Raw genomic sequence first — 14011 nt, 5'->3', positions numbered from 1 at the left:
GGACTCCACAAAGTTATTTGGACAAGATTATATCTAAAGAGCCATTTTTTACTATACCTCATATCTTTCAAAATGTTTTCAATTTTTCTTCACCCAAGAAGGAATAAAGAGCTGCGGTTCTGCTAACAGGTCAGACTTGTAAATAACCACTGCCTGCCTGCCTGCCACAGGTATAAAGTTCCCTCCTATCTGGCATGAAAGTTACTGTAAAATGAAACAGCTTTTTCCAGGCCACTGATATGCTACAAGTGACTACAATCTGAAAATGGATCTGTTGGCAGGCTAGTAACTTTAAAGGAATTACCTGCAAGGCTGCAACAGGCATTACATGCAAGATTATTAGTCTAATTTTACTTAAATCTGAGTTAGCAGTAATTTTGCGGACTAATAACCATGTTGTACAATTTCATGCTGAACAGCATGGACCTGAGGAAGGAGAAAAAGAGAAACAACCATAGCCCTTAAGGTCAATGAAAAACTTAAGTGTGCTAAATGTGCCTTCTCTTCCACCTGGCATGGGTGGATGGACTGAGCTGCACAGGAGAAATACTCAAACATTGAGGGACCCAAACTACCGTAACAGCACAATCCTATGCATGGCTATTCTGAAGCAAGTCCCAATGTAAGTCACACTGACTTACTTTCACGGAGGAATACACGGTCAGCTGCTGTGACGTGTTTGCGCAACATTTTGCAGATAAAATCGATCGCATTTGTTACTACTGGATGCCACACTGACAATATCTGATGATGTCCCCCTGGCAACTGCTTGTCCAGTGTTGTGGGATTCTTTTCAGCTTGTGCAGCCTGAGGATGTGGACAGACTCCTTTGGAGTGTGAGGCCGTCTGCCTGCCTGTTTGACCCTTGCCCAGCTTGGCTGATAAGAGCTGCCCGGGGTGGACTGGCTGAGTGGACAGGGAGGGTGGTCAACTCTTCTTTGGGGGAGGGGATGTTGCCACCTGCTTTGAAGCGGGCGGTGGTTCACCCCCTCCTGAAGAAGCCCTCCCTGGATTCCACTGTGTTGAACAACTATCGGCCAGTCTCCAACATCCCATTTCTGGGCAAGGTAATTGAGCGGGTGGTGGCGGCCCAACTCCAGAGGGTCTTGGATGAAGCGGATTATCTGGATCCTTTTCAATCTGGTTTCAGGCCGGGCTTTGGGACAGAAACTGCCTTGGTCGCCTTGGTGGATGACCTACGCCGGGGACTGGACAGGGGGAGTGCGTCCCTGTTGGTCCTGCTGGACCTCTCAGCGGCTTTCGATACCATCGACCATGGTATCCTTCTGGGCCGATTGGCCGAGCTGGGAGTTGGAGACACTGTTTTGCGGTGGTTCCGCTCCTACTTGAAAGGTCGGTCCCAGATGGTGGTGCTGGGGGATGCCTGTTCGACACCCTGGCCCTTGAAGTGCGGGGTGCCGCAGGGTTCAATTCTGTCCCCCATGCTATTTAATATCTACATGAAACCGCTGGGAGAGGTCATCCGGGGGTTTGGAGTGGGGTGTCATCAATACGCTGATGACACCCAGCTTTATCTCTCCTTTCCTCCAGACTCCAGGGTGGCAGTTGAGGGCCTGGAGCGCTGTCTGGAAGCAGTGAGGATCTGGATGGGGGCTAACAAGCTGAAATTAAATCCAGATAAGACAGAGACTCTCCTGGTTCGGAAATCCTCGATGCAGGTGCTGGATTATCGGCTTGCTCTGAATGGGGTTGCGCTCCCTCTGAAGGAGCAGGTTTGCAGCTTGGGGGTCCACCTGGACTCGCAGCTGCTCCTGGATTCCCAGGTGGCGGCTGTGGCTAGGGGGGCCTTTGCTCAGCTTCGGCTGGTGCGCCAGCTGCGTCCATACTTGGATCGTGCAGACCTGGCCACGGTGATCCATGCTACGGTGACATCGAGGTTAGATTATTGTAACGCGCTTTATGTGGGGCTGCCCCTGAAGACGGTTCGGAAACTGCAATTAGTGCAGAATGCGGCGGTCCGTGTGGTCACTGGAGCTAGGCGGTTTGACTCTGTCAGTCCGCTTCTCCGGGGGCTACATTGGCTGCCCATTCGTTTCCAGGCCCAATTCAAGGTGCTGGTTTTGACCTTTAAAGCCCTATACTGCTCTGGGCCAGGCTATCTTAGAGATCGCCTACTCCCGTACAATCCAGCTCGTCCTTTCAGGTCATCAGAGAAGGCCTTTTTACAAGTGCCGCCGCCTAAGGAGGTACGTGGGGCGGCGGCAAGAAAAAGGGCCTTCTCAGTAGTGGCACCAACATTGTGGAACTCTCTTCCCCTTGACTTGAGAATGGCTCCCTCTCTGGAGACTTTTCGGCGAGGCCTGAAGACCTTGTTGTTTAATCAAGCCTTCTGACTTCATGGCCTTTTTAACATCTTTTATGCATCTTTTAGTTGCTTTCTACAGGCTTGATTCCTCTAAGTACTGCTGTTTTATGCTCTTTTATTCTGACTTTTATCTGACTACTGTTTTTATGGGTTCTGCTAATGTGTTTTTTAATGTGTTTTTATCTGTTTGTGAAATTATGTTTTAATCTGTTTAATATGTTGTTAGCCACCCTGGGTCCCTTTGGGGAGAAGGGCGGGATAGAAATAAAGTTTTATTATTTATTATTATTACTTTCCTGGGAGTAAGTCAATGCAGCTTACTCCCAGAAAAGTGTGTACAGGACTACATGATAAGTGTACATGATAAATTCTTTTCCAGTCAATTCATGCACTTCCTCCTTCTTCCATTACTTGTGTCTTGTTTAGACCATAGGCTTTTGGGACAAGATTTGGGTCTCCACTCTATGTAAAGTGTCAAGTACATAGATGGCATAATAGTAATAACAGAAGAAGCAGCATTACCATGGGCAGAAAGGGGTAAGTATGTTCAAGAATGTCTCTCAATTTATTAGCCAAAATTAATAGGGAGCCATTTTACATCTATACCAGCCCATTCATGTATAGAGAACTTTGTGCAAAAACCAGGTTTAGGTTCCCAGTATAAAATCCTTCTGTGCACAAACTGGAGTTCACATGGCTTTTGATTATGTGGTGTGACAGCTCCCACCAAATGTTATATTCAACTCAGAACTGTAATAACATTAAAAATAAACTTACATATTCCTTCACGTTTTTTGTCTTTACTGCTTTGTATGAATAATAAGCAGGATACAGCATCCCAAACACCAACCTGTTAGAAAAATAAATGTATTTAAGCTTCACAAAAATGCACAATAAGCAAGCAATGACTGTATAAACAAGATGGGAAGACAAAGGGAAGGAAAGGTTTTTCCAACTACCGTAATAACCTTTTCAGCAATAGGGTCAAAATGCTGTCACAACCCTTCTTCCTAGGTGGACATGCTTCTACTACCATTGCCAGCATCACCATTAAAGAAGCTGGAGGACTGGCAGAGAGGAGAGAATTGCTCCAAGTTCTCAGAGCTCAGAAGAATTTTTGGGGTTTGGGAAAGTAGTATCTGGGGAAGGGGTTTTTTCCCCAATAATTCACTTTTAAATCCAAGCCTAGCAAAATTCTCCAACAGAGAAAAAGTACGTGTTTGAGATATAGGCCATGACCCAGTCACAAGTCATTTCATGAATGCTCTCTTGGAAGACAATATAGCAATATATCAAAGTAAACAAAACCTTTTTGTTTATCACTTAACATATTGGGCAAAGCAAAAGGACTTAGGCCACAATGCCACTTCTCTATCTGCCCTCATGTCCTCAGAGATTCTTACAAGGAGTGAGTGAAGTGGCAGATTCTACTACACTACTGAATTCAGCAGCACACACATTCCTCAATTATCCAAACAGTTCTCAGATTTTATCTTCACAGAACAGAACAATTTATTATTTTTATCTTTGTATCATGCTTTATCTCATGGGTTCAAAGTAGCTCATGGTACTTTTTTCTATACTTTAGTAGTCCTGTCCCCAAGTGGCTCACAATCTCACCAAATTATTCGGGAGAATCAAAAGAGGCCAAAGGAACTCAGTGACATTGTAAACATCTTAACATTTTGGTCCCTACTTGGATAAATAGCAACACAATCCTATGCATAGCTACTCAGAAGCCCCACTGTGTTTAACAGCACATACTCCCAGGTAAGTGTGGATAGGACTGTAGCCTAATACAGCCATATAATGTATACAAGAATAATACAAGCATAAATATTATAGTCATACTAGGAGTAACTACTGAGATTAACATACTAGGAGTAACTACTGGGATTAAGTAACACAATTCTGGGATGATTTCTGAAATCAGGTCCACTCAGGCCAACAGCACTGTAAATAACTAAGAAGTTACAAAAAAAAAATGCATGTTCTGTTGCAACACACCAAAGGTCACTTGTCTTTAGCATTCTCTCATAGTTCAATGAGTTCAATAAAGGTTGCCCAAGGGAAAAACCAGCTTGCTTCTTGTGTTTCAGGCCAAACTACACATGACATTGCCAACACACTTTTTCTTTAGTTAACAGCAGGCAGATCACCCCCCCACCCCCACCCCATCACAACCCTGGTCAAGGTAAAGCCTCCACTGCCCCTATCAGTAGGCTGCCTAATCCAATCAGGCAAAACAACTGACTGAAGAACAAACAAACAAACTGTTAGGGCTAATGACAGTTTGTATGTTGAGTGGTATGACTCTAAAATGTATTCTGAATCAGCAGTTTTTACTGGCACACTAGTCAGATGGGGAGGAGAACCATGTTGCCAGTCAAATTAGTTACAGCCAATTCTGATTTTATTCCTCCCTGCTTTCTTATGAATAGCCTTATTTACTAATGCACTTTATTATTATCTGAGTGGATGGTTGATTCAGATTTATAAAACACTGCATTTTTTTGTAAAATGGAGATCGACTTCTAAAGAAGCCTATGCATTCATCATACACAAGTTACATTTTACTTAGGTGTGGCAAGGCGGAAGGCGCTCATCTCCGGCCCACCCGGCACCTGATGTTGCTGAAATCCTCCAAGGCCAGCCACATCAGTGCTCAGTAGAGTGTGCTTTGCGCTGTACCCGCTGGTGCCCAGCCCACTCAGACACGGTTGGGCCTGGGCTCAACCACTGTGGTGGATCAGTTTCTAGGTCATGAATGGGGGCCTTAGAATGCTCTTCAGAGAGGTCACGCGGATATGTCAGCCCAGATTTCCTGGGTAAATTTTAAGATTCAAGTATCTCGCCTTATGTACGAGTGCCTAAAGTAGACACAAACAACTTTTTACAACTGAAATTATGAAGCTTTCAGTTCTTTATTTGGGAAAAGCTACTTAGCCAGCCATCATGTAGCACAATAGTTCATATACCTGCATTACTATTCACAATATTTATAGAGGCGTGCCCCAGTATCTGTGGGGGTTCCTTTCCGGAACCCCCGTGGTTACATGAAACTGCAGATACAGGAAAATGCCTCCCCCCACCCTCCAAAGCTGAGGGGAAACCTGCTCCCCTCACCTCTGGAGAGTGAGCCCAGCAAAGGCTGTGGACTGTCAGGCTCAGACTGAGCCTTTCTGCGAGTTTCTCAGTGAAACCGGAAGTAATGTTTTTAATGCCTTAGAAGGCATTAGAAGGAGCCGGGAAGCCCTCAGAGGAACCTCTGGAGGCAAGGGGAGCAGAGCTCCCGTCAGCTCTGGAGGGGGAGCATGCAGGGGGCCTGCAGACCCAAGCCACAGATAAGTGAAGCCGTGGATACAGGGGCCTCCCTGTACTGAATTTCAGTTTAAAAGTTCTCAAAGTGGTTACAAAGCAAAAGAATTAGAAGACGCCCACTTACCCGCAAGGGCTTGATAATGAACTGGCAAGTACACACAGGTGTCATCTACAAAACCACTGGGCAGAAGGGAGTGACTTGCCTAAGATTACCTAGTCAGTTCATGGCAGGTGAGACTCAAACCAGGAAAGTTCCAATTCTTAGCTCAGTCTTTGAGCCACTACATTATGGTACTTCTCTAGGTATATGTTAGGAGGCTGTCCCTGAATGCACTCCAAAGTTCAGCTCAATGTCATAAATAAGTCACATACACCTCAAGTGCACATGCTTGTATCTTGTGGTAGGTTTGATGACAATCAGACAATTTAGGAAACTATTATGGTCACACAAAATTTGTGGGCCCCTACATATGATGCTATGCTGAAGTGGTTCTACATGGGATCATATTTGCCCATTTAGAAGATTTTAGCAGAACATTTTAATGTTTTATCCTTCAAATGCATGATTTCAGCTCTTCCCTCCTTCCCTTTTCAAATAAAAAGATAACCATCCCATGTCTTTGTGGACAAGGCAATTTATGAATCTAGGCAACTAAACACCCACTCTTGCTCTAAAACAGAGTTCTCAAAGTGTGAGTCGTGAGCCAATTTCAGGTAGGTCCCCAATCATTTCAATGTGTATTTTATTTTTTATAGATTAGATTTTATGCTACCATGGTATGACTGCATTTGGAGAAAGGTTACAGATCTGTTCCTTTAACAGGCTACTATATACATGCTTTTAACAATGATGTTCAGTGGGGCTTACTCTCAGGTTAAGTCTGGATGGGACTGCAGCCTTTAGGATGTTTGGGGAATTTTTAAAAACAGATCAGCAACTGCTTGGGAGGGTGGTTCATTTTAAATAAAATTTTAAACTACTTCATTTTTTTATTTGATTTTGTTGTTTGGGGGGGGGGGTACTAAAAATTTCCCTGCTTGATCATGTCACTTGCAGCCAAGACATGACTTCCAGGTTAATGACATCATTTCTGGTGGGTCCCAACAGATTGAGGGAAGACACAAAAACCTATGTGAAAGTGTAAAATCCTAAAATGTACTCTGCAGTCCTAAAAAGGAAAGTAATATCCAGGCAACAGTTCACGATACTCCATGGAGTGGGTTCCAACAATTTGGAGACGATTTTGCTAGTAATATTATTTTAGTTTGTGCACTTCACCAGCATGTTCAGAATTATGGAGAGTCACATTCTTTCAATGAGGATTTTGTTTTTCTAAACTCAAATAGCTAGCTTCTATTTAATACTTGGTTGCCATGGCAGCCTGGTGAACCATGCTTTAAATCACCAGATGGCTGTTCTCAATTCAGAACAGGTACTGGCAGCATGCCAGTTCTTTCAAGTCTTTTCTAAGGTCTCCATGTCTGCAGAGAATAGGTTTATTGCAAAATATATGCAATTGTTTGCTAGAGGAAAATTGCACATAATGAAGCATACACACAGTACATTTACATTCATTTCAGACATGTTCCAACAACTGGCCCCACCCACACTATCCACCTAAAAGTACTACAAGGGTGCCAAACAGCTTACGTAGATAAGGCAATTTACTATGTCAACAGAATGCATCGTCCAGAGCAGCTTCCATTCTCCCCAGGGGATTAGAGGGCCCAAAGACCCCAAAATTTTACCATCTGTGGGTCTTGTTGTCTGCAGGAGGTCCTGAAACAGAATCCCCGTGGATAGCACAGGATGCCCTTATTAACCAAGTATTCTGGATGTAAGTGTATAACCTTAAGCATTCACTGTTAAACTGGAAACACAAGTCAGTCTAGTATTAGTTAGCTCTTCTAATATATTGTCAGAGATTCAAGGGTCTGAAACAGGAATCGCAGGTCCTGAGGCAAGAGCCTAGCTTAGTGACCTATCTGAGATTGCTTGCACTTACATCCCACATATGTCTTCAGGAAGAGAAGGGAATAGCGGCATGGACCATCAGTCCTCCAAAGCACAGAAAGAATGAAATCTCGGGAATGACCACGAACATAAGTACTACGAGACTTGATTTGCTGATTCTACTTGTTTTCTTTACCTGAATTAGTCATACGTATTTCTTTCTTATGAGCTTATGCAACAGTACAAACCAATATAATACTCAATTAGGAATGACTAAGGAGGAAGAGGTCTGAAAATCCTAGTTAATCATAAGACAAACCAAGCCACTAGTATTATTCATCTGCCAAAAAAAATTTCCAGTATGAACTGTAATAAGGATTATTCATAGGCTTGTACAAAACTGGCAAGACTTCATTTGAAATATTGTGCCCAGTTTTGGTCACCCATTTCTTAACATGAACAGTTTAGAGTGCCATCTTTTAAAGCAATTTATATTAAGAAAATATTTTCTTTTCCCAATATCCTTTCCATGTTCTATGCCAGAGGTGCCAAACTCATCTCATACAGTGGACTGAATTTATTCATGGCACCTACTGAGGGCCAGAAGTGACACTGTTAAGCAGCCGATGGCCAAAAATAAGCAATTGTTCTCACGTAGGAATTCAATAGCTGAAAATGACAGGAGAGAAAATATGCAAAACCTAATCATACTTTCAAGATATGGGAGAACTCAATTATCTTGCTGGAAGAGTCCAATTATCACCTAGGTTGTCTTTTCAGCAGCAGTGCTTCAGCCACGGTGTCACTTTGCAGCTCAGCAACCAATAAGAGCTGCCCACATGATAACTGGGCTCTCCCAAAACCTCCTTCTCTCACCCCTCTTGGTTTGTACCATCCCTTGCCTTCTAAGGCCTCTTTTTGTCACTCACTTCCAGAGCCTTGGCAGACGTGGCGCTGCTGAAAGAGCAGCATGGGAGGGCCCAATTAGTAGGTGAACCGGATAAAGAGCTTCCAAAGGCTGCACCCAGCCCACTGGCCTTATGTTTGACACTCCTATGTGTCCTCCAGGCCCCAAAACAAAATACTTTGAGCTCGATTTGTCACTTCCAAAGTGATGCTTTATTTTAAAAAAGGGGGGGGGGTGTACAAGGGCTTTTCCAGAGTGATGCTTTATTTAAAAAAGGGGGGTACAAGGGCTATGGTATACTTCCAAAATGATACCAATACCATCAGCTGCATTTTTATTGCTAAATTTTACCACATCTGCTCAGATGCACCACAACTGGTTTTGATGGATAAATTGAGTGTCATGGATATGTACAGTTCAGGCCTAGTAGCATTGCAAGGCCTGAATCAAGCTAAAACAGTAACACAGAAGTGGCTTGCATTTCCTAGCTACTAGGATTTATAACTCAATGGAAGGTGATTGTGTAGCACCCAGGCAGCCAGAAAGACGCCCATCAAGGATGGAATGCAGCTGCAGATCTCCAGGGGGGAGGGAAGAGCTGAGAGGTCAGGGTCTTTGTTCCTTGTCTCTTGGTGAGAGGTGGTGGGTGCACATCCTGCCCCGCCAGGACCATGTGGCCATAGGTAACTGGCCTGAGGATCTACAAAAGAAGCTGACCCGGGTGAGGGTTAGGAAATAATAGAGTTAGCCAGTTAGCTTTGTTGTTTTATGCTGTTATGTTTCCTAGAAGTTTTTATGCCTCTAGCATTTGCTGCCTTTTGTAACCTTTTGTAACCCTATGTATTTAATAAAGTAGAAAATCTTTTTACCATGTTGGCTCATTGACTGTTGGGGACAAAGGTTCAGAATCCTGCCTAGCCATTCAGCAAGCTACCAAAAATCCTCATTGTGGACTAGAAACTTGAGGACTGAGACTTTAAGTAAAGAAAGTGCTCAGTGCCTACAAGGGATATAGTTAAGCCTAGAGGGTCTCAGTTTCCCTGGATTGAGGCACTGGCTCTTACAGGGTGGTGGCAGTACTACCGAACAGGGATCTTTGAGGGCTCTAGGGTTCAGAACCAACAACTCTGAGCACCCCAAAACCCTGGGAGTGAGACCAAGTATACAACATTGAGCCAGCGTTGTAACAGTAGCCAATCAATTTTTTTTTTTACAGAGAATTATTAGTACAGGCGTGCGTCACTTAATGACAGGGATGCGTTCCCGCACCCCCACCGTCAATTGATGCCTGACGTTAAACGATGTCACCCATTCTAAGTATCTGTAGCCAAGGTGCTCCTCTCACCTTTGGGGGCTTTTCTGAGCCCCGCAGAGGCCACAAGTGGACACATACAGTCTCTGCAAAGCTCAGACTAGCCTTTTCAGCTGAAAAATCACAACTTCTGGTTTTGCCTTGTAAGGTGTTCTAAGGCCCAAGGAAGCCCTTGGAACGCTACAAAAAGCCCGCAGAGGCTTGGGGGGCAGTGATGCACAACAAGCCAAAAAGACCATCACATATGAGGCCCATTGCTGTTTGGAACATTGCTAAGCGACATTTGCCTGTATTAGAGGCCAGATGTTACAACTCAAATAATGGTGAGCAACTATCACAAAATTAAAAAAGGGTTGTTTCCATTCATACCTGAAGGCATTCATCGCTATCCCACTGACCTCAGAAAGACAATGGCAGAAGAGTAAAGAGGTGGCTGTGTGTGGCCAAAGTATACCAAGATTAGATATCTACTTACTCTCAAAAAGCGCAATTCATACAAACCTTTTGCATAGTCTGCAAGGAAGGGAAAAAAACCCTTTTGCTGTTCTTCACTAATCAACTTCCTCCCATTTAAGCTATAATGTTAAGAACTAAAGAATTTTTTTTTTTTGCTTTTGCCCATTGGCCTCTTTACATCAACCTCCCACCCCTCTTCTTGGAAGGTTCCATTATACTGCCTGCTCATTTTATCACGGCACTGTGTATAAAACATAAAAGAGAAATCCCAAGCATCATATTGAAGAGATTTCCTATTTTGAACACATCTCTAGAGGAAGGTCCCCAATTTGCACATGCAAAGAATATCTCCAAAGCATTGGGGGGGGGGGACAAGCTCTCAAAAGTGTGGAGAAACTGCTTCCTTTACCTAAATATTGCTTCTATGGCAGGAAAATTAAGCAAGGACAACAAACCTGGGGGCAAACAAATTGGCTGCATCTCCAGGCAGAGGGAAAAGACATCCATGAGATGGGGAAAAAAATTGCAAAGCTCAAGGAAAACACTACTTTTTCACAGGTTTGACTTGAAATCAGAGAACACATTAAACAATTTCCTTCCAGATCAGTACAGATCCAAAGTATATGCTTCAGCTTGTTGCACAAGCTACAATCATTTATCCCCTCTTCCTGCAATATGGAAGACATTATCTTGTGCACCTTAGAGCTAAAGATCTGCTCTTTATTCCCAACCAATGCATGAAGGTTTCTTTTAAATAGCATCCCCACCCCCAATATTAGAAAAAGCAGATGTGCCATTGTCCAGACAACATTCTCTGCCTGGCACTTTTGAACAATCCTTTGACCAGCAGCCAAAGTCATTATCTAACAGCCTCTATAACAAAGTGCAACTGTAAACAACTTCACAGTCAAAAAGATAAAATCCAGTGTTGTAATAATCAGGAGATTAACATTTTAAAGCATACAGAACAACAATGAAGGGCTGGTGACAAGACCCACTTGCTATTCCTTGTTACTCTGTGCCACCCAGACAGCAAACAGAAGTGTAATATTACCCTCAGCAATACAAATAGGACATTGTTATGTTACTCAAAGGAGATTGGATAAGCATCAATTTGAAGAAACAGAAGGGCAAAATCTCCTTCTGGGGCCTCTCTTGTTGCCCCCAGGAGATTCTCTGAATCCATTTTTCTGTATAGCATTTGAGCTCAAGAATGCACACACACAATAAGCACCTCTGTACACTGCACAACACAAATGAATCTGCTGCATAGAAAGTGTAAATTAGCCTTCAGTTTGAGGATAAGACTGTTGTAGCTTGATGTGTAAATGCAAGTAGATTCTGGTCTAAGTGGACTAATGTTAATAAGAATGTTTTTCCTCTATATTTTCCAAAGAACAGTAGTTACTTCTATATCAGCTTCAGCAGAAAATTACTTTGTGCCTGTACTGTCCTCGCCATCACTTCAGTGTAGAATGGGCTGCTACCGTTTACTTCTGCCTTGTCCTGTCTGAGAAGCAAAGTACACCTATTAATCCATATTTCCTTGCACTTCAACTACTACTGCCTAGGAGGACAGAAGTTGTTAAATTCTATTGTCTACACTGTCTCTTTCAAGCATCCCAAAGCAAAGAGCAGTAGACTACTCTGCTGAACCCAGAAACCAACACCAATAGTTAACTGCAAATATTACAGAAGTAGGAGAATTTCCAGTGGTGGATCTAGCAGTAGAATGCCCATGCGACTGCACCCACAGTTGTATTCCTAGATAGTAATATCTAGGTTATCTTACTTATGCAAAAGCTTGCCTTTGACCAACAATGTCAGAAATTACAGGTACTGTATCTGAAACTGAGATGGCACAAAGCTGGTAGTAAGACACATATGTGCAAGAGTCATCATCCTGATACTGGAAAAAATTAGAATGCCCCTCTGGTATCTCCAATATCTGTGACAATATAAAGTATTCTATATCTGTACACCAGCATGGCTCAACCCCAACTTTTGTTGTAATCTGGGAAGAGTTTGCTTGCTCATCTTGAAAATAAGAAGTTCAATCTTTTTACTATCTTTGGAAATAACTTTAAAACCGTGTTCTACAAGGTAGTGGCACAGTAAAAGCAACTGAATCACAATGAAAACAACTATCACTAGAAGCATCGCCAACGTCTGGGTCCCTGTTCAGAAACAAATGTGAGGAGTTCTAAATTTCCACCACAAATACACATGCATCAAGGACAGGTGAACTCCCAATATTCAACTTCCAAACTGGAGTTTGAAGAATCTCACTCCCATATCACCAGCTGCCAATACACCCTTTAAGTATCCCAGTGATAGTGGGGAGCTCCTTTTGACAAAGGAAGCATCACATTTTTTTAACTGTGCAACACAAGGCTTTTTCTTTTTCTTTTCACTGAACATAGGGGATATAGGGGAAGGGGTTTACAGGAGCTGTAGTTTTGTGAAGATTATCTCCACTTTAATATCCTTCACAAAGACAACAACCTCTTTACCTTTCTTTCTGTTTGGAGAAAGGGAACCTTGCATCCCATAGCTTAAAATCACTGCTGCCTCTGTCACTAGGGTAGGATACGAGGAGCCCCCAGTGCTGCCTAGTACATAAAGAGTGTGTTAGGGAGTGGAAGGCTGGTGGGGAGGGTGCTTGAGGGATGGGAGAAATGGCAAAGATGTTTACTAAATCTCAAAATGACTTGGTATGATCCAATCTTTTCACAATTTTTTGAATAATTTAGAAGTGAACCTCAACTAGCTCATGCATCTCCAAGAGTCATACACTGCTGAATACAAAAAAAGAAAAATGAAAAAAAACTAACAGAGTAGAAGAACTCATGATGTCCCCAATGATACCTTGACATGGCATATCCCCAAGCTATGTAGATTTTAAAGAGTGATAGTATAATGCAACATTTCCCTATGTTTTCTTCCAATTTAGTACTGAGGAAGATTCATTTAATATTTTGAAACCCTCCTCACACTGAAGTTGGTTACTCTGAACATTTCCTTCTCTAATCTAGATGATCAAACAAGACTAGCATCTTTGAACACATCTGCAACTCAAAGCTTTTTACTGTCAACAGGGAGTCCCAAGTCCATTCATTACATGTATTTTTGCCTTTAAATAAGAGGGGTCAATATGATTTGCACACAGCACAAAACCCATTAATAATTTCTTCATTTATAAATTGATGAAAGCAGACATTGTCAAGAGTGCACATAAAGACTCCATAGCCTTTATAGCAGCAGAGAAAAACTTTCCAAGAGTGGTCGACATGCCAGAATCCTGCAGGGATTTAGCAAAAAGTTTTCCTGAGACATGCCAGAAAACTTGCAGCGTTTGACAGAATAAAGTCAAAGGAGCTAAACTAGCATCCATTTAGTACACAACAGAGCCCTTCAATGGCCTGAAATCATATTACACGGACAACTAGGGGACAACATATTCACACAGATACCACAGTCTTCTGTCCAAACTGCTATGTTTTTCATCACTTCTGGCAGAAGTGCAACTTGTCACATGAGGAAAAACTGATGGCTGAAGTAACCAAAGCTATTCATCCACTCCCTTTGCTCAGTAGGAATTTGCTTGCAAGTTTTGTTGGCAAAAATGTTATTCAGAGCATCCCTTGAAATTTCAAGACCACAACACATTCACCTACCAATCTCATTCACCTACCAAGACTTGGAATATTTTTCATGGCTCAGTGGCATAATTTG

At 42.7% G+C, this 14011-nt stretch overlaps 1 protein-coding gene across 2 annotated transcripts in view; it reads right to left on the bottom strand.

The window, feature by feature from the left end:
- The window catches only part of REEP3 (receptor accessory protein 3), a 46678-nt gene that overhangs the window by 21904 nt on the left and 10763 nt on the right, over positions 1-14011 (bottom strand). For both annotated transcript variants that reach the window (XM_066619671.1, XM_066619672.1), the window contains exon 2: positions 3104-3176. In XM_066619671.1, the coding sequence (XP_066475768.1) occupies positions 3104-3176 (73 nt within the window). The remainder of the gene's footprint in view (positions 1-3103; positions 3177-14011) is intronic.

Source organism: Tiliqua scincoides, chromosome 3 (genome assembly GCF_035046505.1).
Source record: "Tiliqua scincoides isolate rTilSci1 chromosome 3, rTilSci1.hap2, whole genome shotgun sequence".
In the NCBI taxonomy this organism is placed as follows: Eukaryota; Metazoa; Chordata; class Lepidosauria; order Squamata; family Scincidae; genus Tiliqua; species Tiliqua scincoides.
Note: the sequence above shows the minus strand (reverse complement) of the source record. Positions and strands in the feature narration are given on the sequence as shown.